The sequence below is a fragment of the Microcaecilia unicolor genome, chromosome 5 (genome assembly GCF_901765095.1).
Source record: "Microcaecilia unicolor chromosome 5, aMicUni1.1, whole genome shotgun sequence".
Classification (NCBI taxonomy): Eukaryota; Metazoa; Chordata; class Amphibia; order Gymnophiona; family Siphonopidae; genus Microcaecilia; species Microcaecilia unicolor.
In genome coordinates this window covers 170,783,156-170,808,568 of record NC_044035.1, presented here as the reverse complement: position 1 = coordinate 170,808,568, position 25,413 = coordinate 170,783,156, and the positions used below count along the sequence as shown (strand labels likewise).

At 45.0% G+C, this 25,413-nt stretch overlaps 1 protein-coding gene across 1 annotated transcript in view; it reads left to right on the top strand.

The window, feature by feature from the left end:
* CNOT1 (CCR4-NOT transcription complex subunit 1) overlaps window positions 1-25,413 on the top strand; it is a 1,017,784-nt gene that overhangs the window by 643,613 nt on the left and 348,758 nt on the right. The window contains 2 exon segments of the mRNA XM_030203593.1: window positions 7,830-7,925; window positions 22,472-22,602. Coding sequence (XP_030059453.1) covers window positions 7,830-7,925; window positions 22,472-22,602 — 227 coding nt within the window.

The following is a 25,413-nucleotide window of genomic DNA, read 5'->3' as shown; positions in this document are numbered from 1 at the left end:
TACCTCAGGGGTCTGTGCTAGGACCGCTGCTTTTTAATATATTTATAATTGATTTAGAGATTGGAGTAACTAGCGAGGTAATTAAATTTGCTGATGACACTAAGTTATTCAAAGTCGTTAACAGGGGCGTAGCCAAACAACAGATTTTGGGTGGGCCTAGGCAAGACGTGGGTGGGCACCAAGTGTTCTTCCCCCACCACCACCACCAAAAAAGTATCTCAGTTAGTGGGAAAACGCTTCTTTCCACCTTGGCAGTCTGCAGCAGGCATGCGCTGAAAACTGAGCATGTGCAGGTGTCAGTATCATGGAGACTAGCATTTTCGTTACCATCAGGGAGAAGTCTTCTGCTGGTGGAGCTTGAGATCCCCACCAGCTACCGCTAAACATGTGCTATTGTTGCATGGGCCTGAGCCCTAAGTGGATGGGCCCTGGCCCACCCATGTCCACCTGTGGCTACACCACTGGTCGTTAACTCACAATAGGATTGTGAAAAATTACATAAGGACCTTACGAGACTGGGAGACTAGGCGGCTAAATGGCAGATGATGTTTAATGTGAGCAAGTGCAAGGTGATGCATGTGGTGAAAAAAGAACCCGAATTATAGCTATGTCATGCAAGGTTCCATGTTAGGAGTTACGGACCAAGAAAAGGGATCTGGGAGTCATCATCAATAATACACTGAAACCTTCTGCTCAGTGTGCTGCTGCGGCTAGGAAAGCGAATAGAATGTTGGGTATTATTAGGAAAGGTATGGAAAACAGGTGTGAGGATGTTATAATGCCGTTGTATCGCTCCATGGTGTGATCGCACCTTGAGTATTGTGTTCAATTCTGGTCGCCACATCTCAAGAAAGATATAGTGGAATTGGAAAAGGTGCAGCGAAGGGCGACTAAAATGATAGCGGGGATGGGACGACTTCCCTATGAAGAAAGACTAAGGAGGCTAGGGCTTTTCAGCTTGGAGAAGAGACGGCTGAGGGGGAGACATGGTAGAGGTATATAAAATAATGAGTGGAGTGGAACAGGTGGATGTGAAGCGTCTGTTCACGCTTTCCAAAAATACTGGGACTAGGGGGCATGCAATGAAACTACAGTGTAGTAAATTTAAAACAAATCGGAGAAATTTTTTCTTCACCGAACGCGTAATTAAACTCTGGAATTCGTTGCCGGAGAACGTAGTGAAGGCGGTTAGATTAGCAGAGTTTAAAAGGGGGTTAGACTGTTTCCTAAAGGACAAGTCCATAAACCACCACTAAATGGACTTGGGAAAACTCCACAATTCCAGGATTAAGATGTATAGAATGGTTGTACGTTTGGGAAGCTTGCCAGGTGCCCTTGGCCTGGATTGGCCGCTGTCGAGGACATGATGCTGGGCTCGATTTACCCTTGGTCTTTTCCCAGTGTGGCATTACTTGTGTACTTGTATATACTTAAATACAATTTTGTATTCTGGACTTATGCCCATTTATGCTGGAAAGCACTGGAACAAGATGGTAATTTCAGTATATATGAAAATCTGAAAGCCTGCTTCCTCTAATTTAGCTCCCAGTGAGAACATTAGGACATTAAAGAAGATGAGCGACAGCGGGGGAACCCTGTGGAGACCTGCAGGTTGCATTCTACTTTTCTGAGAATACTCCACCCATCTTGACCTGTAAGATCTACTTGTCTGCCTTCAAACCAGTTGCATACATTAACAACTATTCCAATATGCAAAGGATATTTTAGCAAATTATGATCCACTAAATCAAAAGTTCTTGAGGATCAAACTGTATAATGATTGCTTGTTTCCCTGTACCCAACAATAGTCTGATGTCTGTTATCAGTAAAGTTAATACAGTCTCTGAACTAAAATTAATAGTGGAACCAGATTGTGACACACATTATAGAGATACTGGACAAGGTTAAAAATGGTCTGGACCTGATGAAAAATTAGGCTACGATATTTAAGCTTTAACTAGAGAGAGAACCAAATTCCTGGTTATGTCCAGCTTACATCCACCTCTTACCAATATTTCAAAATTGACCAACAAACATACCCAACTGAAACACAACTAAAAATCTTAGGTATCATTTTTTTATTTTATTTATGCATTCTTGTATCTCACTGTTATCCAAAAACAAGTTTTGGTTCAAAGTGGCTTACAGTTTACATTTTTGGTGAGAATTCCAGTAGTATTTTTCCGCTTCCATAGAGAGGCCATCAATACTCTGATTAGTTTATCTATTGGATTTTAGAGGTAGTCTATGTGTTTATCTGTAGAGTATTCGGAGAGGTAGTTTTGAAGTGGTAGGACCTTAATTAAGTTTAGAAATATATTTTATTGAAGTCACCAAAAGGGTACAACCAACAAGCACTTTCACATGTACAAGTCAACCACAACATAAACCAATTCTATAATGTGCTGTAGATTTTATATAATGTTTCCCTCCAACCGATCCCTCCCCACCCCTTATATCCACTATTCACTACTACTATTTAGCATTTCTATAGCGCTACAAGGCGTACGCAGCACTGCACAAACATAGAAGAAAAACAGTCCCTGCTCAAAGAGCTTACAATCTAATAGATAATGAACCTGGGATCATTTAATTTTTTTTTCCTGGAGTAATGCATTGCCACCCCCCCCCCCCCCCCACCAGGCTCTCTCCCCGGCTATAGCCAGCTCTGCAATTTGTGGGGGGGGGGGGGGGGGGCGCAGAGGGGGACCTGGGAGAGAGCCTGTTGTTAAACATTTACCAGCACACCACTGAGTAGGATCCCTAATCCTGATCCCTTTCTCCCTTCCATTAATGATGTACACACACCCTGAACCTCATTCACCCTTACAGTCCTTAATCATGGAATCTGGAATATGCCAAGATTGCAAAATTACATCTCCAATGTATTCAAAAAGGTAGAACAGACTCTCATCTGCAGAGTGGTCAAGTATGCCTGCCACAGTTTCAGAAATTGTTTCTTTGCTCTAGGTCCCTTTGCGTTCACCCTATGGTGCTTCGTAAGTAATAGTTCATTCATCTGTTTCCTCCATTGTATAAGTATAGGGGGCTGATCTTTCCTTCAACAGCACTCTGTGCAGCAATGCAGTCACACCATGAAAACCTCTCCACTTTTGCAAAGTGTGTGGAAAGGGCTTGATATATTTCCAGTATATGATCTTGATATTTCAACAGTCCCGCTTTGCGCGCCATGTTGTATAATTGTTCTTTAGGACCTTAATTTATGATGTCTGTAGGGTTTGGGTGAGGTAGATTTGGGGAGTTAACGTTGATAGCGGTGGGGCAATTATTTGTGTGGTTTCTTGAGCAGTTTTGATGAGGTAGATATGTAGAGGTGGTATGTTGATGTTAAGTGTTCATTTCTTTCCTGAATTGTAGATAGTAATGCTTCTTATGGCCTTTGGTATAGAACTCCACTATTTGGAGCCCAGGTGGCTAAATCCTGCTATGTAGATGGTTTTGTAGGTTGTTTCTACAGTTGGGTAGGTGCAGGAGTAGGTGGCCTCTGGATTCTGGGCTTGCGTTTCTCGGGGATAGGTTAATCGTGTCTAGCATATATTCAGATGCCATTCCAAATAGTATTTTGAAAAATTAGGCTACTGATTTTGAAAAGTAGTCTTGCCTTGATTGGTAGCCAGTGCAGTGTTTTGAGTAATGGAGTTGGTCTTTTGTATTTCAATTTCCTGAATATTAGCCTTGCTGCCGTATTTTGGATAGTTTGCAACTATTTTAGTGTGGTTTCCTTGCAACCTATGTATGCTGCGTTGCATTAGTCTAGTTGTGATAGTATTGTAGATTGTACCATTGACCTAGATTGGCCACTGTTGGAAACAGGATGCAGGGTTTGATGGACTTCGGTCTGGCCCCAGTATGGTAATACTTAATCTCTTATCCTCCTCAGTTTCCATAGTGTTTTGAGACATTTTGATACTACTGCTGATATTTGACTTTTCAGTGATAGATGTTTATTGAGAACTAGTAAAACAGGCCTGTTTCTGACACAAATGAAACGGGCGCTAGCAAGGGTTTCCTCGGATTGTGTATGTTTGAGAGAGTATGTGTGAGTGACTGTGTGTGAGAGAGAGTGAATGTGCGTGTGTGTGACAGAAAGTGAGACTGCTGGGTGCGAGTGTGTCTACTCTGTCCCCCCTCCAGCCACCCAGCGATTCTTCTCTCTCCCCTGCTCCCCCTCCAGCCACCCAGGGATTCTACTTTTTCCCTTGCCCCCCTCCTTCCACCCACCGATGCTCTTCTCTCCCCTGCCCCCCCTCTAGCCACCCAGCGAGTCTGCTATGTCCCCTGCCCCCCCTCCAGCCACCCAGCGATTGTCCTCTCTCCCCTGCCCCCCCCCCTCCAGCCACCCAGCGATTGTCCTTTCTCCCCTTCCCCCCTCCAGCCACTCCTCCACTTTAATCAGCATATATTAAATTCCCCCCATGTGCTACAGAAAAGCACCGAGCACATCCTTTATAATAAAATGTACTTCCAAAGTTCTGAAGCCGAGAAAGTGAAGCCTTCAAGCCTTGAAGCATTCATGTGCTCTGTAAGGCTCCATCTCCTCAATTGACGACACGTAATTCCAGAACGTTGCAGGAATGCTTCAAGGCGTGAAGGCTTCACTTTCTTGGCTTCAGAATGTTGGAGGTGTGTGTTATTATATAGGATAGTTCCTAATATTTTTAGTTGTTTCGATTTGGTATGTTTGATGATATATTGTGAAGTTTTGATAAGATGCGGGGTTGTGTGGACTGCTTAGAACCAGGAATTTGGTTTTTTCTCTATTTTTTTTTTTGTTTGAAAGTTGTTGCCCAGTTTTCAATAAGGTCCATGCCTTTTTTGATTTTCTCCATTATTTCTGTGATACTGTTGTGAAAAGGTATGTAGATGGTGATGTCTTCATTTATGAATGGGTGGAAGCCCATTGATTCCAGTTTCTTTTGAAACTCAAATTTCAGCAGTCATATCAAACAGTTTCAAAACTTTATGGAAATTGAGAAGGATTAGAGATTTTCCCCGGACAATCATTTTGTCTTTTAGTACAATTGTTGATATTATCCCAGTTAAGACTATTGCAATGCCATTTATGTAGGGTACAAAGAAAACATACTAAACTCTTGCAAACCACTCAAAACACGGCAGCAAAATTGATATTTAAAAAATCAGAATGTGAAAGTGTGACCCCACTGCTTGTATTGTTGCACTAGCTCCCAATTAAAGCCGGGTTATTTTTCAAAACTAGCACTCTTATTTTGAAAATACTGTTCAGCATGACTCTTGAATACATGTTAGACTTCATTGAGTTATCAGCAAGAAATGCGTGTCCAAGAACGAGAGGTTATTTACTACTTCACTTATCCAATTGTAGAAACTTAATTTTCAAGACTATTTACACTGCTGGATTCAGCTATTTGAGTTCTAAATGGTGGAATTCAGTACCAAAGGACATAAGATGTATTGCAAATTACCTTCAGTTCAGAAAAGAATTAAAAACCTACCTTTTCAAGAAATCTTATGGTTAATTGTATCTGTTACTGATGTTTAAACACTGATGTGTAATTTTATAACTAAGTTGTAATTTTTTCTGTTAATTGGAAGCCACATTGAACCAAAACTTATTTTTGGATAATTGTAGGATATAAGAATGAATAAATAAGTTGGGCGAAGAAAGGAATTGATACTACTGGTCTGTAATTATATGAATCTCTTGTGTTCTTAATTACTGGAGTAAGAATTATTTCACCTGAACAATTTGAAAGTCTTCCTAGTGAAAAAGGAGTTCTCAGCCAATCTAAAGTCATGGTTTTAAAACTTAATGGAACTTCTTTCATAAACTGCCTCGGACTGCTGTCCAAAAGACGGTGAGTCCTGCAAATTTCCTAATAATGTACTCGAATATAAACCCATCCAAATAAAACATTTTTCCCTTAAAAAAATAAGGGGGGGGGGAGGGGGTAATGTTAACTCTAATATAAATCAAGGGTTTATATTCAAGTATGCCTCTCTACTTCCCTCCTTCCTTCCCTTCCTGCTCCCCTGTGGCATCCAGCATTCCACCTGTTCCAGTGGCAATGTCATGAGATTGCTGTTGGAGGTCGTGGCAGCCATTTTCACTACGGAGACTGTGTGAGCAGGAGAATGTGGCGAGATCACTCCTGCCCCAGCTCATCACTGGACCACCAGGGCTGTAAGGTAGGCCCAGGGACGGGCCAGTGGGTGGGTCTGGGAGGTGAGAGCTTCATCTGCATGGCCAGAAAGGGGAGGAGTAAAGAAATGTTTCCAGTTTTGAGGGGGTGAGCAGAGGCGGTAGCCGGGATACCTTGGGGAAGGGAGGAAACAGAAGGAATGCCAGATGCCACAGGGGAGAGAAAGTAGGTCCAAATATAAATAGAGATCCAATTTTTGATGCCTTTTTTGAGCCAAAAAAAATCTGTTTATATTTGAGTATCTATAGTAACTTATTCTTTTCTGACCACTGAACAGTTAGTCACTCCATACTCTATCAGCTGGAACAGCATCACCTTCTATATTCTGTAGCTGATATTTGAATTCCTCCGCTATCGTTACAAATTGAATACGAATATTTTCTATTTTCCTTTTCAAGAAGTCAGCTAAGGAGTTTTTTACTAAGCCGTGGTAGCATTTTTAGCTTACGGTAGAAATCAGCTGGTGGTAAACGCTGAGGCACCCGTTTACCGCCAGCTGATTTCTACCATGAACTAAAAACCATGAACTACCACGGCTTAGTAAAAGACCCCCTAACTGAATAGCAGTAGGTGGTGTTTCTCCAGAATTACTAAGTACATTTTTGATATCCATTTTTAATGATTTTACAAGCTGAAAAAGTTTTTTCACGTTTGAAATATGTGTCTATTAACCCAATATAATACTCTTTTTTTTTTTTTTTTTTTTTTTTTTAAATCTCTCTATTTGTTTATATAATTATCACCTTTCTCCAAAAGTTTTTGATAAAATCATTTTTATATTTTTTTTGCCATTTTCTCTCTAACCTTTTACATGTTTGTTTTTAATTCTAATAGTTTGGCATTAAACCACTTGCTACTCTTTTTTCATTTTCTGTTTCTCATATTTTGGGGGTTTCATCTAAAACCTGCTCATTAATTTTGCTCCAGTTATTCATCCAAGTGAAAAAAATCCTGATTATTTTTAAGTAGTTCTACTCTTCCAAAACTGTACCTATTACAATATTCAGGGTTTACTTTTGTCTTTATTTTTTTGCCTTATGCCACTGATTGCTTCCAATTGATGGTAAATCGTAACATATGATCGCACCATAGTATAGGAGACCATACCATGTCTTCAAAATTTAGGTTATGTGGACAGTTACTAATATAGATGATTATATTATTATTTATTGCATTTGTACCCCACATTATCCCACCTTTATCCACATTATCCCAACTGATAACCCTTAGGTGCTGAGGTGAAGGCGATTGGAAGTCCAAAGAATCTCAAAAAGCATAGAAATCAGCTACCTTAGGATCGTTGAGGGATTCTAGATATGTTTGTCTCCCAATAATAAATTATAAGGTGAATTTTAATATATTTCTAGCTAACAAAAATCATCTTTTGCTGAGGACCACTTGCCTGAAGAGCAGTTAAAAAAAAAAAAAAAAAGTACAATTCAGTGTGTTATCAGTTATCCTGCAAGCTAATATTTCTAATGTTGGTGAAAATGATTTAATTAAATACCTACTCTACCTGAATGTAACTCACCTTGAGCTACAGCTGGAAGGTGTGAGCCAAATCCAAGTAAACATTGAAAGTTTTTGTAGAGTAATCCTGTCCTCCTTCTTTTTTACCCTTCTTAGGTATTGACCAAATTTTAAACCCTGGGGAACATAATTCCTTAATAATGGGGTCATCTTCTAATTGCAGCCATGTTTCCATCAGAAACATGAAACCAGGTTGGTGTTCTTCAATCCAGTCTTTAATAATGTGAACTTTGTTCCCCACAGATCTAATATTTAAGTATAAACTTGTAATAGGAATTGATAAGCAATTCTCAGCTATGCCAGGTTCTGTAATCCTGAGACTTCTACCACTAATTTTGAAGCCCTCTCCAGCACATCCTAATCTGTCTTTCCATACATGGGACACAGACTGTAGAAATCTGCCCAGCACTGGCCTTAGTTTCTCTCAGCTGGAACCATCTAACCACCACTCAACACATCAAAATGCATGCAGTCATTTAAGTTTTTTGTTTTTATACCATCCTCTTTCTAATTAGGGATCCTCTGTGCTAATCCCACACCTTTCTGAATTCATCTCCACCACTTCCCTCGAGAAGGCATTCCAGGCATTGACTACACTCACTGTAGAAAAGTATTTCCTGACATTACACCTCTACCACCCTGCAGCGTCAGTTAATGTCTAGTTTTACCGTTTCCCAGAAAAGATCTGTATAAGTGTAGCCATACTGGGTCAGACCAATGGTCCATCTGGCCCAGTATCCCGTTTTCCAAACAGTGGTCAAGCCAGGTCACAAGTACCTGGCAGAGACTCAAATAGTGGCAACACTCCATACTACAAATCCCAGGGGCAAACAGTTGCTTCCCATGTCTGCCTCAATAGCAGACTATGGACTTTTCCTCCAGGAATTTGTTCAAACTTTTTAAAACCCAGATACATAAGTGCATAAGTATTGCCATACTGGAACAGACCAAAGGTCCATCAAGGTCAGCATCCTGTTTTCAACAGTGGCCAGTCCAGGTCACAAATACCTGGCAAGATCCCAAAAAAGTAGAAAACATTTTATACTGCTTATCCCCAGAAATAGTGGATTTTCCCCAAGTCCACTTTAACAATGGTCTATGGACTTTTCCTTTAGGTAGCCGTCCAAACTTTTTTAAAACTCTGCAAAGCTAACTACCATTGCCACATTCTCTGGCAACAAATTCCAGAGTTTAATTACATGTTGCGTGAAGAAATGTTTCTCTGATTTGTTTTAAATTTACTACTTTGTAGCTTCATCACATGCCCCCTAGTCCTAGTATTCTTGGAAAGCGTAAACAGGCACTTCACGTCGACCCGTTCAACCCGTCTGTATCTCCCCATCCCTCTTTTCCTCTAGAGTATACATATTCAGGACTTTTAGTCTCTCTATATATCTTGGCGCAAACCCCCACGTCAAGTCTTTTTTCATCCTTAGCAAGATATGGCTTCCAAAACTGAACACAATACTCTGTGGGGTCTCACCAATGGCTTGCACAGTGGCATCAACATCTCTCTTTTTTTTTTTTTTTTCTGCTTGTCATCCCAAGGTCCCCTTCTCTGTGTATGTCAGCTACTCACCACCTAGCACATACAACTTTCTAGTATTTCTACTCACCAGGTATAACACTCTCTGCACAGTGGCATCAACATCTTTTTTTTTTCTGCTGGTTATGCCTCTCTCTCTGTCTTCAGACTAGCATCCTTCTGACACTGAGATCCTCAGACATTATCGTCCCAAGGTCCCCTTCTCTGTGTATATCAGCTTCTCACCACCTAGCACATACAACTTTCTAGGATTTCTACTCACCAGGTATATAACTCTTTACTTCTCCCCATTAAACTTTGCAGGTCACTTTTCATGATGTCCGCTGTGTTGCAAGCCCTTGGAGGTATCCACAAAAAAGGCAAACTTTACCTTCCGATCCCTTCAGCAATGTTGTTCACAAATATATTGAACAGAGTCAGCCCCAGCACCAACCCTTGATCACTCCACTACCCACCTTTCCTTCCCCCAAGTGAATTCCATTAACCACCCCCCTCTGTAAGTCAACCAATTTCTAGTCTAGTTCACTATTTTGGATCCTAATTTCAGCCTATCAAGTTGTGGGGGAACCATTTGAAAGGCTTTGCTGAAATCCAAGCAGAGTACATAAAGTGCATATCCTCGGTCCAATTCTCTTCATTTGGCATGATTTACCTTTTGGTAGAACCATGTTGCCTCACAGAAAATTCACTACCCTTTCCTTCAACAGCACTTCCATTACTTTCCAGTCACTGAAGTGAGGCATACCATCCTGTAGTTTCCCACTTCTCTGTCAACATTTTTGTAAAGAGGGACTTCATCTGTTTCTGATTTATTAAGCAAATCTTTAAGAGGACCCACCAGAACCTCCCTGTGCTCCCTCAGTTTTCTGGGATAGATCCTGTTTGGTCCTATGACTTTGTCCACTTTACAAATAACTTGAAAAACACTTTCTTCCATGAACAGTGTGATAGCTGCTCTACTCTCATATGTACCCTTGTCAGCCGACCTTGGTACTTCTACAGGATTTTCTTCCATGAACATAGAACAGAAGTATTTTTTTTAAGCACATCTGCTTTTTCCTAATCACTCTCCATATAGTGATTCACAACATCTTTCAGCTGCAATTCCATTTTTAGCCTTCCTCCTTTCAGTAATACTCCTGAAAAACATCTTGTCACCTTCTTAAGTTTCTAGATATTTGTTCTTCTGCCTGGACTTTCGCCAGACATATATTTCTCTTCACTTCCTTCAGTCTTTTCTGGTATTCTTTTCTGTGGTGGTAGTCTTGGTTCTTCTGTATTTCAGGAACACTACATCTTTTGCCTTTTTCTTAGCCACTTGTTTGAAGAACCATATCTGTTTCTTTTTTCTCTTGCCTTTATTTACTCTCCTTACATAAGTTTGTTGCCATTTTTATAGCTCCTTTCATCTTGGACCATTGTCTTTCCACTTACCATATGTCTTCCCAACCCATTAGCTTTTTCTTCAGGTAATTTCCATTTTACTTAAGTCGGCATATTTCATATCCAGGACTTTGTGTGACTGCACTCCGCGTTAGCTGTTCTACCAAACCAAACTGATCACTACTACCCAGGTGAGAACTCACAGGCATTAGACAAATTTGCCCCATTTATGAGCACCAGTCCCAGCGTTACTCCTTTCCTTGTAGATTCTGTTTCTGAGCAGAGCATTTTGAAAGGCACCCACAATTTCTCTACTTCTTTCCTAGTCCACAGTTGGGATTTTCCTAAGCATTCTAAGTTTGGCAACAGTAAAATGAGGACTGACTTTGCTGAGTCTGGTTTGACATGATATTTGAATTGTAACTCTCCAGAGAGAATGTAGTCTCAGCAGTGGTTGGTTCGCTACATTACAACTATAACTTGGTTCTCATGAACTTTGTACCATTCATCCCTTTTAATTTGAGCTAATTTGTTTTAAATGTTAAACTCGCTGAACTGCAGAAATACCATGAGTATAACAGTACAGTTTAATACACGTTTATCTAAATAACCACAAAAATACAAAGTAAAATTTTTAAACATTTTATTGTTGGAAATATATAGCACTTTTTTCCTGTTTCTCAAGCAGTATCTTTTAGATGAACTTTCATGTTTTTCTGTATTTAGTGATGTGTTAGCACATAAAGCCACTGTCAGATAAGCCAGCTTGTTCACATGAATATCAAAAGAATGACTTGAGTGTACATGTGTGCTCTTGAGAAATCTATAAACAGATTGTTCACATTAGCTGATTCCATCATGTGAAAACAAACTATAGGTACCTTCAGGAACCTAGTGGCCAAGTAAGATTTGGAGACAATGGGCATTACTGCAGCTGGACTCCATGAGTGAAGCTCTTTGAAATTCAGCTATGTAGATGGTAGCAATTTGATCACAAGGACTCTTCATCGTCTATTTTATGGGGCTCTACTGCTAGTGAGCAGCTTTCTTGTTTTTGCCACAGCCCCCAGTTTTCTGCAGAAGCTTGGATAGTCTGTGCCAAGTATCAGCAAATTCTGGGGTAAATTTTCCAATATTTTCTGATAATTATGTGGCAGATCTATATTACTTTATTTTTCTTTTGCAAAATTCATTTAATATAAAAAAGAAGTTAGTTTTCCAGTCTTGCTTTGTCTGAATTTTGTTATTTTAGGAGTTTTAAAGGTGAGGAATTTCAGGTGGTGGGGGGGGGGGGGGGGGGGGGGGGACAGGGTAGATAATAGAAAGAGATCCTGTGAATGGGGAGAAGACAAAGGGATGATCAGGGATGAAGTAAAGGAAGAGAAGTTTATGAAATGAAGGGGGAGGGCTATAAAGGAGGAAGGGTTTTGAGATCTAGAAAAAGGTCTTCCTGAGAGAAATGAGATGCAGCTTTGCTGACTCCAGCCCTGCCGTCCTTCACAGCCCCCGTCCCAATTCTGGTCTTTCTTTTTTCATGTCCTTTTTTACGTTCCAGATGTCCATGAATCCTATCTATCCTCTCCGTAGCTCTTCTTTTATGCACACCACCTCAAGCCCTCTTTCATACATTTCCTCCATATCCTAGCTCCTCTTCCCATTTTGCCTAAGTTAGTGCTTCCTGAACGTTTTTGTCCTTGACTGCATCTTGTAGTAAAGCATTCCTGTAACCCAGCTCTGCCTTTTCTCCATGCTTCATACAAAACTACATTCTAGCATGGACGCACAGTGCTGTTGGAGACCCTGCCTCTGAGCCCATGCAGGTCAATGTATAGCAGCTTGTTGGCCTGCACGGGTCTATGGCATCACTCTAGACCAGGGGTTTTCAACCCAGGACACATCCTACCAGTCAGGTTTTCAGAATACCTACAATGAATATGCATGAAAGATTTGCATATAGTTGGAAACAGTAAATGCAAATCTCTGCCATGCATTTTCATTATGGATATCTTGAAATCCAGACTGGCTTGGTATGTCCTGAGGACTCTGTTGAGAACCCCTGCGCTAGAATTTTTTGGTACTGTGGTTGCAACTCGAAATGAAGATTTCTAAGCCTGTTTGGTGTCATAACCTAGAGTTTGAGATCTGCTGCCCTAAACACTTTTCCACAAAACTCCACAGCCTCTGTTTCATATATGCTATGGCCTACTAATTGGACAGCTGGAGAAGAGCAACAGAATTTCATGTCATGTGTTTGGGTTTTTTTGTGTGTGTGTGTGTGGGGGGGGGGGGGGGGGCGGTTGACACTTGGAATTGACTTTTTTGAGGGCTTCTTTTACAAAGCCGCACTACCAATTCTTGGTGCAGCAAATGAAAGGAAGCCCATTCAATTCCTATGGGCTTCCTCTCATTTAACATGTGGGAATCACTGGCGTGGCTTTGTAAAAAAAAAAAAAAACCCTGAATGCATAGGAAACCATATAGCAGTGAGTTCAGAAGAACATTCAGGCCCCAGGCAGCAAAGGAGGATGGTGTGATCTGATGTAGTGCTTGTGCTCTCCTCCTTTCAACTACTCAATCAATATGAGAGAGTCAGCAGAGAGATAGGCGAGGGAGAAACAAGACACCATAGGACAGAAATGGTGCCCCTGGAGGGGTGTGGAAGGGGAGAAAAGAGAAGAAATGGTTCCTCTGCAGAGGAAGGGGAGGGAAGGAAAGAGATGGTTCCCCTGGAGGGAAGGGAAGAAATGGTGCTCTTGGAGAGGAGAAGGGGATGGAAGGGAATCAATGGTGCCCTTGGAGAGGAGGGAATGAAAGGGAAGCAATGGTGTCTCAGAGAGGAGGACAAGGAGAGGCGAAAGAAGACTGTATACATTTGAACAGGAGAAAGAAAAATGTATATAGGGCATTCTCCGAGGACAAGCAGGCTGTTTGTTCTCACTGATGGGTGACGTCCACGGCAGCCCCTCCAATGCAAAGGCCTTTGCTAGTCCTCGCGCGCGCATGCGCGGCCGTCTTCCCGCCCGAACCGGCTCATGTTCGTCAGTCTTCTTTTGTCCGCGCTCGGTACGGTCGTGTTTGCGCCGTTCGCGCCCCTTAAGTTGACCCTCGCGCGTCTTTTGACTTTCGCTTCTAAAAAAAAAAGGGATTTCGGAGAAGGGCCTATCGGTCTTTTTCCCCTTCCCGTATTTCCAGATTTTTGCCCCGTTAAGTTTTCTTTCGTTTTCGGGGTAGGCCCTTTTGAGGCCTCGGGTCAAGTTTTTTCTCCCTCTCTTTTTGGTGCCTTACCGCAATTACGAGTTTTGATTTCGCCGGCGTGATTTTTCCGCCCATGTCATCGAAGTCTCCCAGCGGCTTCAAGAAGTGCACCCAGTGCGCCCGGGTAATCTCGCTCACTGATAGGCACGCGTCGTGTCTTAAGTGTCTGTGGGCTGGGCACCGCCCGCAGGCCTGTAGTCTTTGTGCCCTTTTACAAAAAAAGGACTCAGGTAGCGAGATTGGCCCAGTGGACCGTGTTGTTCTCGGGCTCTTCATCGGCACCGGGAGTATCGAGTGCATCGACGTCGACAGCGTCAAGACCTCCGCCCTCGGCCGCGACTGTATCGATTGCATCGAGGCATCGACCCTCTGCGTCGTCGGGGCCGAGACATCGGAAGGCTGCGTCTGCGTCGGTGGTACCGGGACCTCCACTAGTGCTGATGTCGGATGGTGGTGCTTCGACTGGAGTGCAGGTGAGGGCTGTCCATTCCCCTGCTGGTGGCGGTGAGCCTTCAGGTGGGTCTCCCCCTACCCGGAGGGCTCCTGCGGTACAGCCCCCCCGAGACCGACCTTCTTCAGCCTCGGCCCCGAGGAAGCGACGGCTGGATTCTACGTCGTCCTCGTCGGTACCGAGAAGCTCCGGTGACATGCTTCGTTTGAAAAAGTCAAAGAAGCATCGACACCGGTCTTCTTCCCCCGTCGGTACCGAGAGCTCTGGGTCGCCGAGGGAGTTGGCACCCAGTAGGCATCGGCACCGGGAGGACCGCTCACCCTCTGTTCAGGAGGTGTCGATGCGCTCCACCTTGGACAGCCCGGAACAGCCTCCACGCCCGGAACAGACTCTGACTTCGACACCTGCATCGGCTTCCATGTCTTTCTCCACAGCCGCCCTGCACGAGAGTCTCCGGGCCGTTCTCCCAGAGATCCTGGCTGTTGCGCCCTTCCCCTCCGGTACCGGGGGTGCTTGCGCCACCGGTACCGTCGAGTGAGGCGCTGGCTGGCCCCTTGCCCGGGGTGAGGTCTCTGACATCGGTGCTGCTTGCGGTACTGACTGCGGTCGCCTCCCAGGAAGGCTCCCCGACGACGTCGGCGGAGGGAGCTTCGCCGGTGCGGGCAAGGGAGTCTACCTCTTGACGCTCAAACTGTGGCCGTGTTTCCACGGAGTCGAGCTGGGGACGGCTTCAGACACAGGTTCATGAACTTGTGTCTGATACCGATGGTGAGGCCTCGTGGGAGGAGGAGGAGGACATCAGATATTTCTCTGACGAGGAGTCTGATGGCCTTCCTTCTGATCCCACTCCCTCCCCTGAAAGGCAGCTTTCTCCTCCCGAGAGTCTGTCTTTTGCGGCCTTTGTCCAGGAGACGTCTACGGCCATCCCCTTCCCGGTGGTTGTGGAGGACGAGCCCAGGGCTGAAATGTTTGAGCTCCTGGACTATCCTTCTCCACCTAAGGAAGCGTCCACAGTACCTATGCATCATGTCCTAAAAAAGACATTGCTGGCGAACTGGACCAAGCCTCTAAGTAATCCCCACATTCCCAAGAAGATCGAGTCCCAGTACCGGATCCATGGGGACCCAGAGCTGATGCGCACTCAGTTGCCTCATGACTCTGGAGTTGTGGATTTGGCCCTAAAGAAGGCTAAGAGTTCTAGGGAGCATGCTTCGGCGCCCCCGGGCAAGGACTCTAGAACCTTGGACTCCTTTGGGAGGAAGGCCTACCATTCTTCTATGCTTATGGCCAAAATTCAGTCTTACCAGCTCTACACGAGCATACACATGCGGAACAATGTGCGGCAGTTGGCGGGCTTGGTGGACAAGCTCCCTCCTGAGCAAGCCAAGCCATTTCAGGAGGTGGTCAGGCAGCTGAAGGCGTGCAGAAAATTCCTGGCCGGAGGGGTGTATGATACCTTTGATGTTGCGTCCAGGGCTGCTGCTCAAGGTGTGGTGATGCGCAGACTCTCATGGCTGCGTGCCTCCGACCTGGAGAATAGGATCCAGCAGCGGATTGCGGACTTGCCTTGCCGTGCGGACAATATTTTTGGAGAGAAGGTCGAACAGGTGGTAGAACAGCTCCACCAGCGGGATACCGCTTTCGACAAGTTCTCCCGCCGGCAGCCTTCAGCTTCTACCTCCACAGGTAGAAGATTTTTTTGGGGAAGGAAGACTGTTCCCTACTCTTCTGGCAAGCGTAGGTACAATCCTCCTTCTCGACAGCCTGCGGCCCAGGCTAAGCCCCAGCGCGCTCACTCTCGTCAGCAGCTTGCGACTCAGCAAGGCCCCTCGGCTCCCCAGAAAAAGCAAGGGACGAGCTTTTGACTGGCTCCAGCAGAGCATAGCCGACATCCAAGTGTCAGTGCCGGGCGACCTGCTAGTCGGAGGGAGGTTGAAAACTTTTCACCAAAAGTAGCCTCTCATAACCTCCGATCAGTGGGTTCTCCAAATAGTCCGGCAAGGATACACTCTCAATTTGGCCTCAAAACCTCCAAATTGTCCACCGGGAGCTCAGTCTTACAGCTTACAGCACAAGCAGGTACTTGCAGAGGAACTCTCCGCCCTTCTCAGCGCCAATGCGGTCGAGCCCGTGCCATCTGGGCAAGAAGGGCTGGGATTCTATTCCAGGTACTTCCTTGTGGAAAAGAAAACAGGGGGGATGCGTCCCATCCTAGACCTAAGGGCCCTGAACAAATATCTGGTCAAAGAAAAGTTCAGGATGCTTTCCCTGGGCACCCTTCTCCCCATGATTCAGGAAAACGATTGGCTATGCTCTCTGGACTTGAAGGACGCCTACACGCACATCCTGATACTGCCAGCTCACAGACAGTATCTGCGATTTCAGCTGGGCACACGTCACTTCCAGTACTGTGTGCTACCCTTTGGGCTCGCCTCTGCGCCCAGAGTGTTCACAAAGTGCTTGGCTGTAGTAGCAGCGGCACTTCGCAGACTTGGGGGTACACGTGTTCCCATTTCTTGAAGATTGGCTGGTGAAGAACACATCCGAGGCAGGAGCCCTGCAGTCCATGCAGATGACTATTCGCCTCCTGGAGCTACTGGGGTTTGTGATAAATTATCCAAAGTTCCACCTTCTCCCAGTGCAGAAACTCGAATTCATAGGAGCTCTGCTGGATTCTCGGACGGCTCGCGCCTATCTCCCAGAGACAAGGGCCAACAACTTGTTGTCCCTCGTCTCGCGGGTGCGGGCGTCACAGCAGATCACAGCTCGGCAGATGTTGAGATTGCTGGGCCACATGGCCTCCACAGTTCATGTGACTCCCATGGCCCGCCTTCACATGAGATCTGCTCAATGGACCCTAGCTTCCCAGTGGTTTCAGGCTGCTGGGGATCTAGAAGACGTGATCCACCTGTCCACGAGTTTTCTCAAATCCCTGTATTGGTGGACGATTTGGTCCAATTTGACTCTGGGACGTCCTTTCCAAATTCCTCAGCCACAAAAAGTGCTGACTACGGATGCGTGTCTCCTGGTGTGGGGAGCTCATGTCGATGGGCTTCACACCCAAGGAAGCTGGTCCCTCCAGGAATGCGATCTGCAGATCAATCTTCTGGAGTTACGAGCGGTCTGGAATGCTCTGAAGGCTTTCAGAGATCGGCTGTCCCACCAAATTATCCAAATTCAGACAGACAACCAGGTTGCCATGTATTACATCAACAAGCAGGGGGGCACCAGATCTCGCCCCCTGTGTCAGGAAGCCGTCAGCATGTGGCTTTGGGCTCGCCGTCACGGCATGGTGCTCCAAGCCACATATCTGGCAGGCGTAAACAGTCTGGCCGACAGGTTGAGCAGGATTATGCAACCTCACGAGTGGTCGCTCAATTCCCATGTAGTGCGACAGATCTTCCAGGTGTGGGGCACCCCCTTGGTAGATCTCTTCGCATCTCGAGCCAACCACAAAGTCCCTCAGTTCTGTTCCAGGCTTCAGGCCCAAGGCAGACTGGCATCGGATGCCTTCCTCCTGGACTGGGGGGAGGGTCTGCTGTATGCTTATCCTCCCATACCTCTGGTGGAGAAGACTTTGTTGAAACTCAAGCAAGACCGCGGCACCATGATTCTGATTGCTCCTCTTTGGCCACGTCAGATCTGGTTCCCTCTTCTTCTGGAGTTGTCCTCCGAAGAACCGTGGAGATTGGAGTGTTTTCCGAACCTCATCACACAGGACGAAGGGGCGCTTCTGCATCCCAACCTCCGGTCCCTGGCTCTCACAGCCTGGATGTTGAGAGCGTAGACTTTGCCTTTTTGGGTCTGTCAGAGGGTGTCTCCCTCATCTTGCTTGCTTCCAGGAAAGATTCCACTAAGAGGAGTTACTTCTTTCTATGGAGGAGGTTTGCCGTCTGGTGTGACAGCAAGGCCCTAGATCCTCGCTCTTGTCTTACACAGACCCTGCTTGAGTACCTTCTGCACTTGTCTGAGTCTGGTCTCAAGACCAACTCTGTAAGGGTTCACCTTAGTGCAATCAGTGCATACCATTACCGTGTGGAAGGTAAGCCGATCTCAGGACAGGTTTTAGTTGTTCGCTTCATGAGAGGTTTGCTTTTGTCAAAGCCCCCTGTCAAACCTCCTACAGTGTCATGGGATCTCAATGTCGTTCTCACCCAGCTGATGAAACCTCCTTTTGAGCCACTGAATTCCTGCCATCTGAAGTACTTGACCTGGAAGGTCATTTTCTTGGTGGCAGTTACTTCAGCTCGTAGAGTCAGTGAGCTTCAGGCCCTGGTAGCCCAGGCCCCTTACACCAAATTTCATCATAACAGAGTAGTCCTCCGCACTCACCCTAAGTTCTTGCCAAAGGTTGTGTCGGAGTTCCATCTGAACCAGTCAATTGTCTTGCCAACATTCTTTCCCCGTCCTCATTCCTGCCCTGCTGAACGTCAGCTGCACACATTGGACTGCAAGAGAGCATTGGCCTTCTATCTGGAGCGGACACAGCCCAACAGACAGTCCGCCCAATTGTTTGTTTCTTTTGATCCCAACAGGAGGGGAGTGGCTGTGGGAAAACGCACCATATCCAATTGGCTAGCAGATTGCATTTCCTTCACTTACGCCCAGGCTGGGCTGACTCTTGAGGGTCATGTCACGGCTCATAATGTTAGAGCCATGGCAGCGTCGGTAGCCCACTTGAAGTCAGCCACTATTGAAGAGATTTGCAAAGCTGCGACGTGGTCATCTGTCCACACATTCACATCTCATTACTGCCTGCAGCAGGATACCCGACGCGACAGTCGGTTCGGGCAGTCAGTGCTTCAGAATCTGTTCGGGGTTTAGAATCCAACTCCACCCCCCTAGGCCCATGTTTGTTCTGTTCCAGGCTGCACTCTCAGTTAGTTGGTAAATTTTTTAGGTCAATCTCAGTTATGTCCTCGCCGTTACGAGGCCCAATTGACCATGGTTGTTGTTTTGAGTGAGCCTGGGGGCTAGGGATACCCCATCAGTGAGAACAAGCAGCCTGCTTGTCCTCGGAGAAAGCGAATGCTACATACCTGTAGAGGGTATTCTCCGAGGACAGCAGGCTGATTGTTCTCACAAACCCGCCCGCCTCCCTTCTCTTGTTTTGCTACATATGAGACTGGCCGGCACGAGCCGGTTCGGGCGGGAAGACAGCCGCGCATGCGCGGTGCGCATCGGTGCGCGAGTACTAGCAAAGGACTTTGCTAGAAAGTGTTCCGATTGGAGGGGCTGCCGTGGACGTCACCCATCAGTGAGAACAATCAGCCTGCTGTCCTCGGAGAATACCCTCTACAGGTATGTAGCATTCGCTTTATATCAGCCCAATTTTCAGTAAAAGTAAAGTAAAATCTCTCTCTCTCTCTCTCTCTCTCTCTCTCTCCTTTTAGAAGCTTAACAAAACCTGACTGCCACAAAATGTGCTTGTCAGATTACTGAAGCCCAATTTTGTCCAATCACTTAATGCCTTATATTTTCTCTTACTTATCTGGTATTCTTCAACTCTGACCTCTGTCACCTTCACATAATTCTGCTTTTTTTTTTTTTTTTATTCCCAATTATCCTTAATTTGTCCTTTGTAACCTCCCTCCTTCGAATACTTATCACTCATACTTGTCCTTCACTGAAAAATGTCTCTGTGTTAATTCAGAGTCTGTTTGAAACAGAGGTTTTAAAGTTTAAGGCCTATTATTTTAGGCCAAGCAAAGCCAAAAAGACACAGGCTATAGCTATAGATCATAGATAAGGGAATAAGTTATACAGTGGGGGAAATAAGTATTTGATCCCTTGCTGATTTTGTAAGTTTGCCCACTGACAAAGACATGAGCAGCCCATAATTGAAGGGTAGGTTATTGGTAACAGTGAGAGATAGCACATCACAAATTAAATCCGGAAAATCACATTGTGGAAAGTATATGAATTTATTTGCATTCTGCAGAGGGAAATAAGTATTTGATCCCCCACCAACCAGTAAGAGATCTGGCCCCTACAGACCAGGTAGATGCTCCAAATCAACTCGTTACCTGCATGACAGACAGCTGTCGGCAATGGTCACCTGTATGAAAGACACCTGTCCACAGACTCAGTGAATCAGTCAGACTCTAACCTCTACAAAATGGCCAAGAGCAAGGAGCTGTCTAAGGATGTCAGGGACAAGATCATACACCTGCACAAGGCTGGAATGGGCTACAAAACCATCAGTAAGACGCTGGGCGAGAAGGAGACAACTGTTGGTGCCATAGTAAGAAAATGGAAGAAGTACAAAATGACTGTCAATCGACAAAGATCTGGGGCTCCACGCAAAATCTCACCTCGTGGGGTATCCTTGATCATGAGGAAGGTTAGAAATCAGCCTACAACTACAAGGGGGGAACTTGTCAATGATCTCAAGGCAGCTGGGACCACTGTCACCACGAAAACCATTGGTAACACATTACGACATAAAGGATTGCAATCCTGCAGTGCCCGCAAGGTCCCCCTGCTCCGGAAGGCACATGTGACGGCCCGTCTGAAGTTTGCCAGTGAACACCTGGATGATGCCGAGAGTGATTGGGAGAAGGTGCTGTGGTCAGATGAGACAAAAATTGAGCTCTTTGGCATGAACTCAACTCGCCGTGTTTGGAGGAAGAGAAATGCTGCCTATGACCCAAAGAACACCGTCCCCACTGTCAAGCATGGAGGTGGAAATGTTATGTTTTGGGGGTGTTTCTCTGCTAAGGGCACAGGACTACTTCACCGCATCAATGGGAGAATGGATGGGGCCATGTACCGTACAATTCTGAGTGACAACCTCCTTCCCTCCGCCAGGGCCTTAAAAATGGGTCGTGGCTGGGTCTTCCAGCACGACAATGACCCAAAACATACAGCCAAGGCAACAAAGGAGTGGCTCAGGAAGAAGCACATTAGGGTCATGGAGTGGCCTAGCCAGTCACCAGACCTTAATCCCATTGAAAACTTATGGAGGGAGCTGAAGCTGCGAGTTGCCAAGCGACAGCCCAGAACTCTTAATGATTTAGAGATGATCTGCAAAGAGGAGTGGACCAAAATTCCTCCTGACATGTGTGCAAACCTCATCATCAACTACAGAAGACGTCTGACCGCTGTGCTTGCCAACAAGGGTTTTGCCACCAAGTATTAGGTCTTGTTTGCCAGAGGGATCAAATACTTATTTCCCTCTGCAGAATGCAAATAAATTCATATACTTTCCACAATGTGATTTTCCGGATTTAATTTGTGATGTGCTATCTCTCACTGTTACCAATAACCTACCCTTCAATTATGGGCTGCTCATGTCTTTGTCAGTGGGCAAACTTACAAAATCAGCAAGGGATCAAATACTTATTTCCCCCACTGTATATACAAAGCTGGCTGATCTGCAAAACCACACAGCTTTTTTACTCAACTATATATATATATATATATATATATTTTTTTTTTTTTTTTTGTATTGTGTTTTTTTGTTTCAGTTAAAATCTAATATCAGAAGCCTTAGCTATATATTAGTATGGGACTATTTAGAACATTAAATTAGTAGTTTCAAACTTGTTGTTTTGTGTGTGAAAGTTAAGGGAAGAAGGCTAGGGCTATGCAAGAAGAAACATGACAGGGAGGTGTTCTACAAAACAAGTGTCAACAGAAAAAGCTCTGGCCCTTTTATCTTTTGGGAAGAATAAGTGTCAATGTAAGGGCCAAGACTTCTTCCTCTCCCCCCCTCCCCCCCCCCCCCCCCCCCCCCCATTAACTGCTCCTGTTGTATAGAACAGTCTTTCATTGGATATTTGACTAGAAACAAACTACCTGGTGTTAAATCATTGCTTGTAACTTTCACCATTGAGTTGTGAGGTGCTGGCTATCTGTACAGTCTTGGGCTCCTGCAGGTTTCTACATTTTCAATCCGTGCACCATCTTTATGGTTAAATGCAGATGCGTATTTTCAGACTGTCTTTGGTATCTCTTCTTTTCTATTGCATGCGGCTTTGGATGATCCTTAACGCCACTGTCTTAAATGTAAAACATTAACACTTATGTTGTGTCAAATACTCCTTAATAGTTTTCCAAGGTCTGAAGATGTTCTTTTGTGCTCATTGTTTTCATGTCTAGCTACAGTTACGACTCCTGCCACCAGTACTACGTGCACAGTTACTGTTCCACCACAGCCCCAGTACAGCTACCATGATATCAACGTTTATTCCCTTGCAGGGTTGGCACCACATATCACACTGAATCCAACAGTAAGTATAAAAGCATAAAAACTTAAGGCTCATGTCTAAGACCTGGTTCAGGGCATATCCTCTCCTCCACTGCCCATGCTTCAAGCAGGAGATGCTAATGTGACCCTGGTGGAAAATTTTCTCATTCAGGGTAGTAGAGCCACGGGTGGAGGAGGATGTCCCACTTCAATTATCAAGCTTTGTAACGTTGGACAAATCGCTCATCTTCTGTTGCCTTGGGTAACCACTTAGATTGTAAGCTCATTTAGGCAGACACTTATAGCAATACTAATGCTTTAAGCAGCCTTGACCATCATTTGGAAAGCTGAGCTAAAATGTTTATGCTAGCTATATAATGCACACTTTCTAATCTTGAGAATGCAAAAATATATAATTTTTTAAAGATTATTTCTGGAAAAAAATCTCATGGTTTCTCCAAAGGTGAGCAGGATATTGTAGCTGGGTGATGTCATCTGACAGAGCCCGTATGGCTATGTGGGAACTAATCACAATTACCCAGACCCAGGTAGAGAGCTGGCAATGAAGGAAGGTAAAAAGATGACAGTGGAAATTTAGCAGTCTGGAATGGATGGGTCACAACCTTCCTCTTACAGACCCGAATTCTTAGTCCAAGATAAAACTGAAAGAAAGGAAAATAGAAAAGCTGGTTTATTAGAAATATTGGCAGCAGTAAGCTTATTGTAGCAGTAAAACAGTGTCAGAGACAGTGTACTTATGCAGAACTACCCAAAACAATAATTATTGTTTTATGTACCTGTCAAAGTGGAGTAAAGAGAACATGGACTTTCACCTAGTCCTGAATTACTAGGACTCCTAACATTCTAAGCACTATAAAACAAAACAGAAGTACAGCCTGACCCATGGAAAAGGCTCCCCCACACTTGCAAACTTTGGAATTGAAGCCAGTCAAGGGAGTTGATGAAGGAAGGAGGCAGCAAAGCTGGGATGGGAGATGCTCTCTTTCTCCTGATGGTCGTTCAGCAGGTAAGCTCTCCCCAGCCAATCAAAAGCATGCAAGCAAGTGATGCCACAGAGTAACGAGCCTTCATCACGTGGCTGGCTCTGGTCAGCTGATAGCAGCTCTCCCATGAACTGCCCAAGATAACAACCAGCTAGCATCATACTTATGGAAGAGGTTCTTATACCCTATCCTCTAGTTTGGTGCCATACTGACTGATATAACAGTCTGATGTTTTCTAGTGTTATCTTTGGGGGACCAAACAACTGATTTCTTCTGACCATGAAATCCCCCAGCTTTGTAAACAGGGTTGGTATTGAAACTTAATTTGCCTTGCTCAGGCCTTGATGTGTCAGCAATGTGCATGAGGTTTGCAAACAAACCTCTGCCTAGGAACTGACACTGGTCTAAGTCTGTTAACAAGAATGTCAGGTTCATAATGCTACATAGTGCTATATACAGGGCCTGTTTTGTCCCTACAAATCTCTGGATTAGGTAAATAGTACTGGAAGTGTGTGTATATGACTTAACTCCATGTTATTGCACAGGGCTTCCTCAATATTCATTTTTCCATGGCATAAGTAAGTCATAACCTGTCTCTTTGTACTTTGACAAACTTTAGTTTGCTGACATTTCACATGGGTGTATCTTCTTTTTCCATAGTGTCCTTCCTGACCAGCAGATGGAGACTGAGAACCACAGACTTTTAGAATAGTGTACGATGCAGTCCCCTAATTCTCAGTTTCTAGCTGATGGGCTTGGTAAACCTGTGCAATCCCGGTCAGAGGTTGGCGTGTTGAGGGTCTGGTCTGAGGTTAGAGTGTGGCTGGTCCTTGATTTAAAAAAAAAAAAAAAACCAGTGTGTAAGTTCCCTCTTAGCACTGCCTGTGCCTATCTCTCAGCTGGTCTGGGGCTGAGGTGGCCCCAGGGTGCCACACCTGGGTGGCCGGGTCCCTCTCCCCCACATCCCCATTGGGGATCCTTTGAGTTTGCCTCAACTGTACTCATCTGCTTTAGTGCAGACAGCTTTGAGAGCTGTGGGGTCTGCTGTTACTTTTACACACACACACACACACACACACAAAAGTTCATCAGACAAGTTGCTTGAAGTGTGCCTGCCTGCCCCTCGCAGTGCTCCGGCTTCAGGTTGCAGGTCTTTGCTCTGGGGATTGGGGTGTGGCATAGTGGGGGACTGTTTCCCAAGTTTGTGGTATGTGTTCAGCTACGATGAATTCGGGACAGCTGAAGTTCACAGTTTGCACTGAGGAGTTGATGAAGCAGGCAGTTGCAAATATTGTGCCCCACCATAGGAACCCCGATTCTGCAGTGGTAGCCTCCCGGGGTCAGGCTGAGCAGAAGGAGACCCATGGGGACTCGAGAGAAAATTGCAGGCCTGGTGAATCTAGCGCTACTTTGAGCCCCATCTTTTTGCGGGAACTGCTGCCACTTTATCTCCATAGTCAAGCAGTAAGTAGCCCCCACGCCTGAGTCAAATGATTCCTGGTTTGATTCAGGCAGAGTCTAGGAGCTCTCCAGGGCCTTCTAAAATTGATTTTCTTCCTGAGTTTGTTGATCATGTATAAGGCATTTTGCATGTGCACAGCTGGGGTTTCAGCTTTTCCTGCTCCAGAGAATCCACATCGAAGGTCTCCTCTTCCTCCTAAATGCCCATAATGGATGAACGAGGAAGAGATGATGGAGGAGGTTTCTCCTATATTTGAGGAAGGTCATGGATGGTCTGAGGAGCAGGTCGATATTGGGGAACTGGTGGAGGAGGACTCTTGGATGGAGGAGTTGCCTCCTAGAGAGGGTGCTTTAGTGGTCCAGGTCCCTCATAGGGATGAATTGCAAGA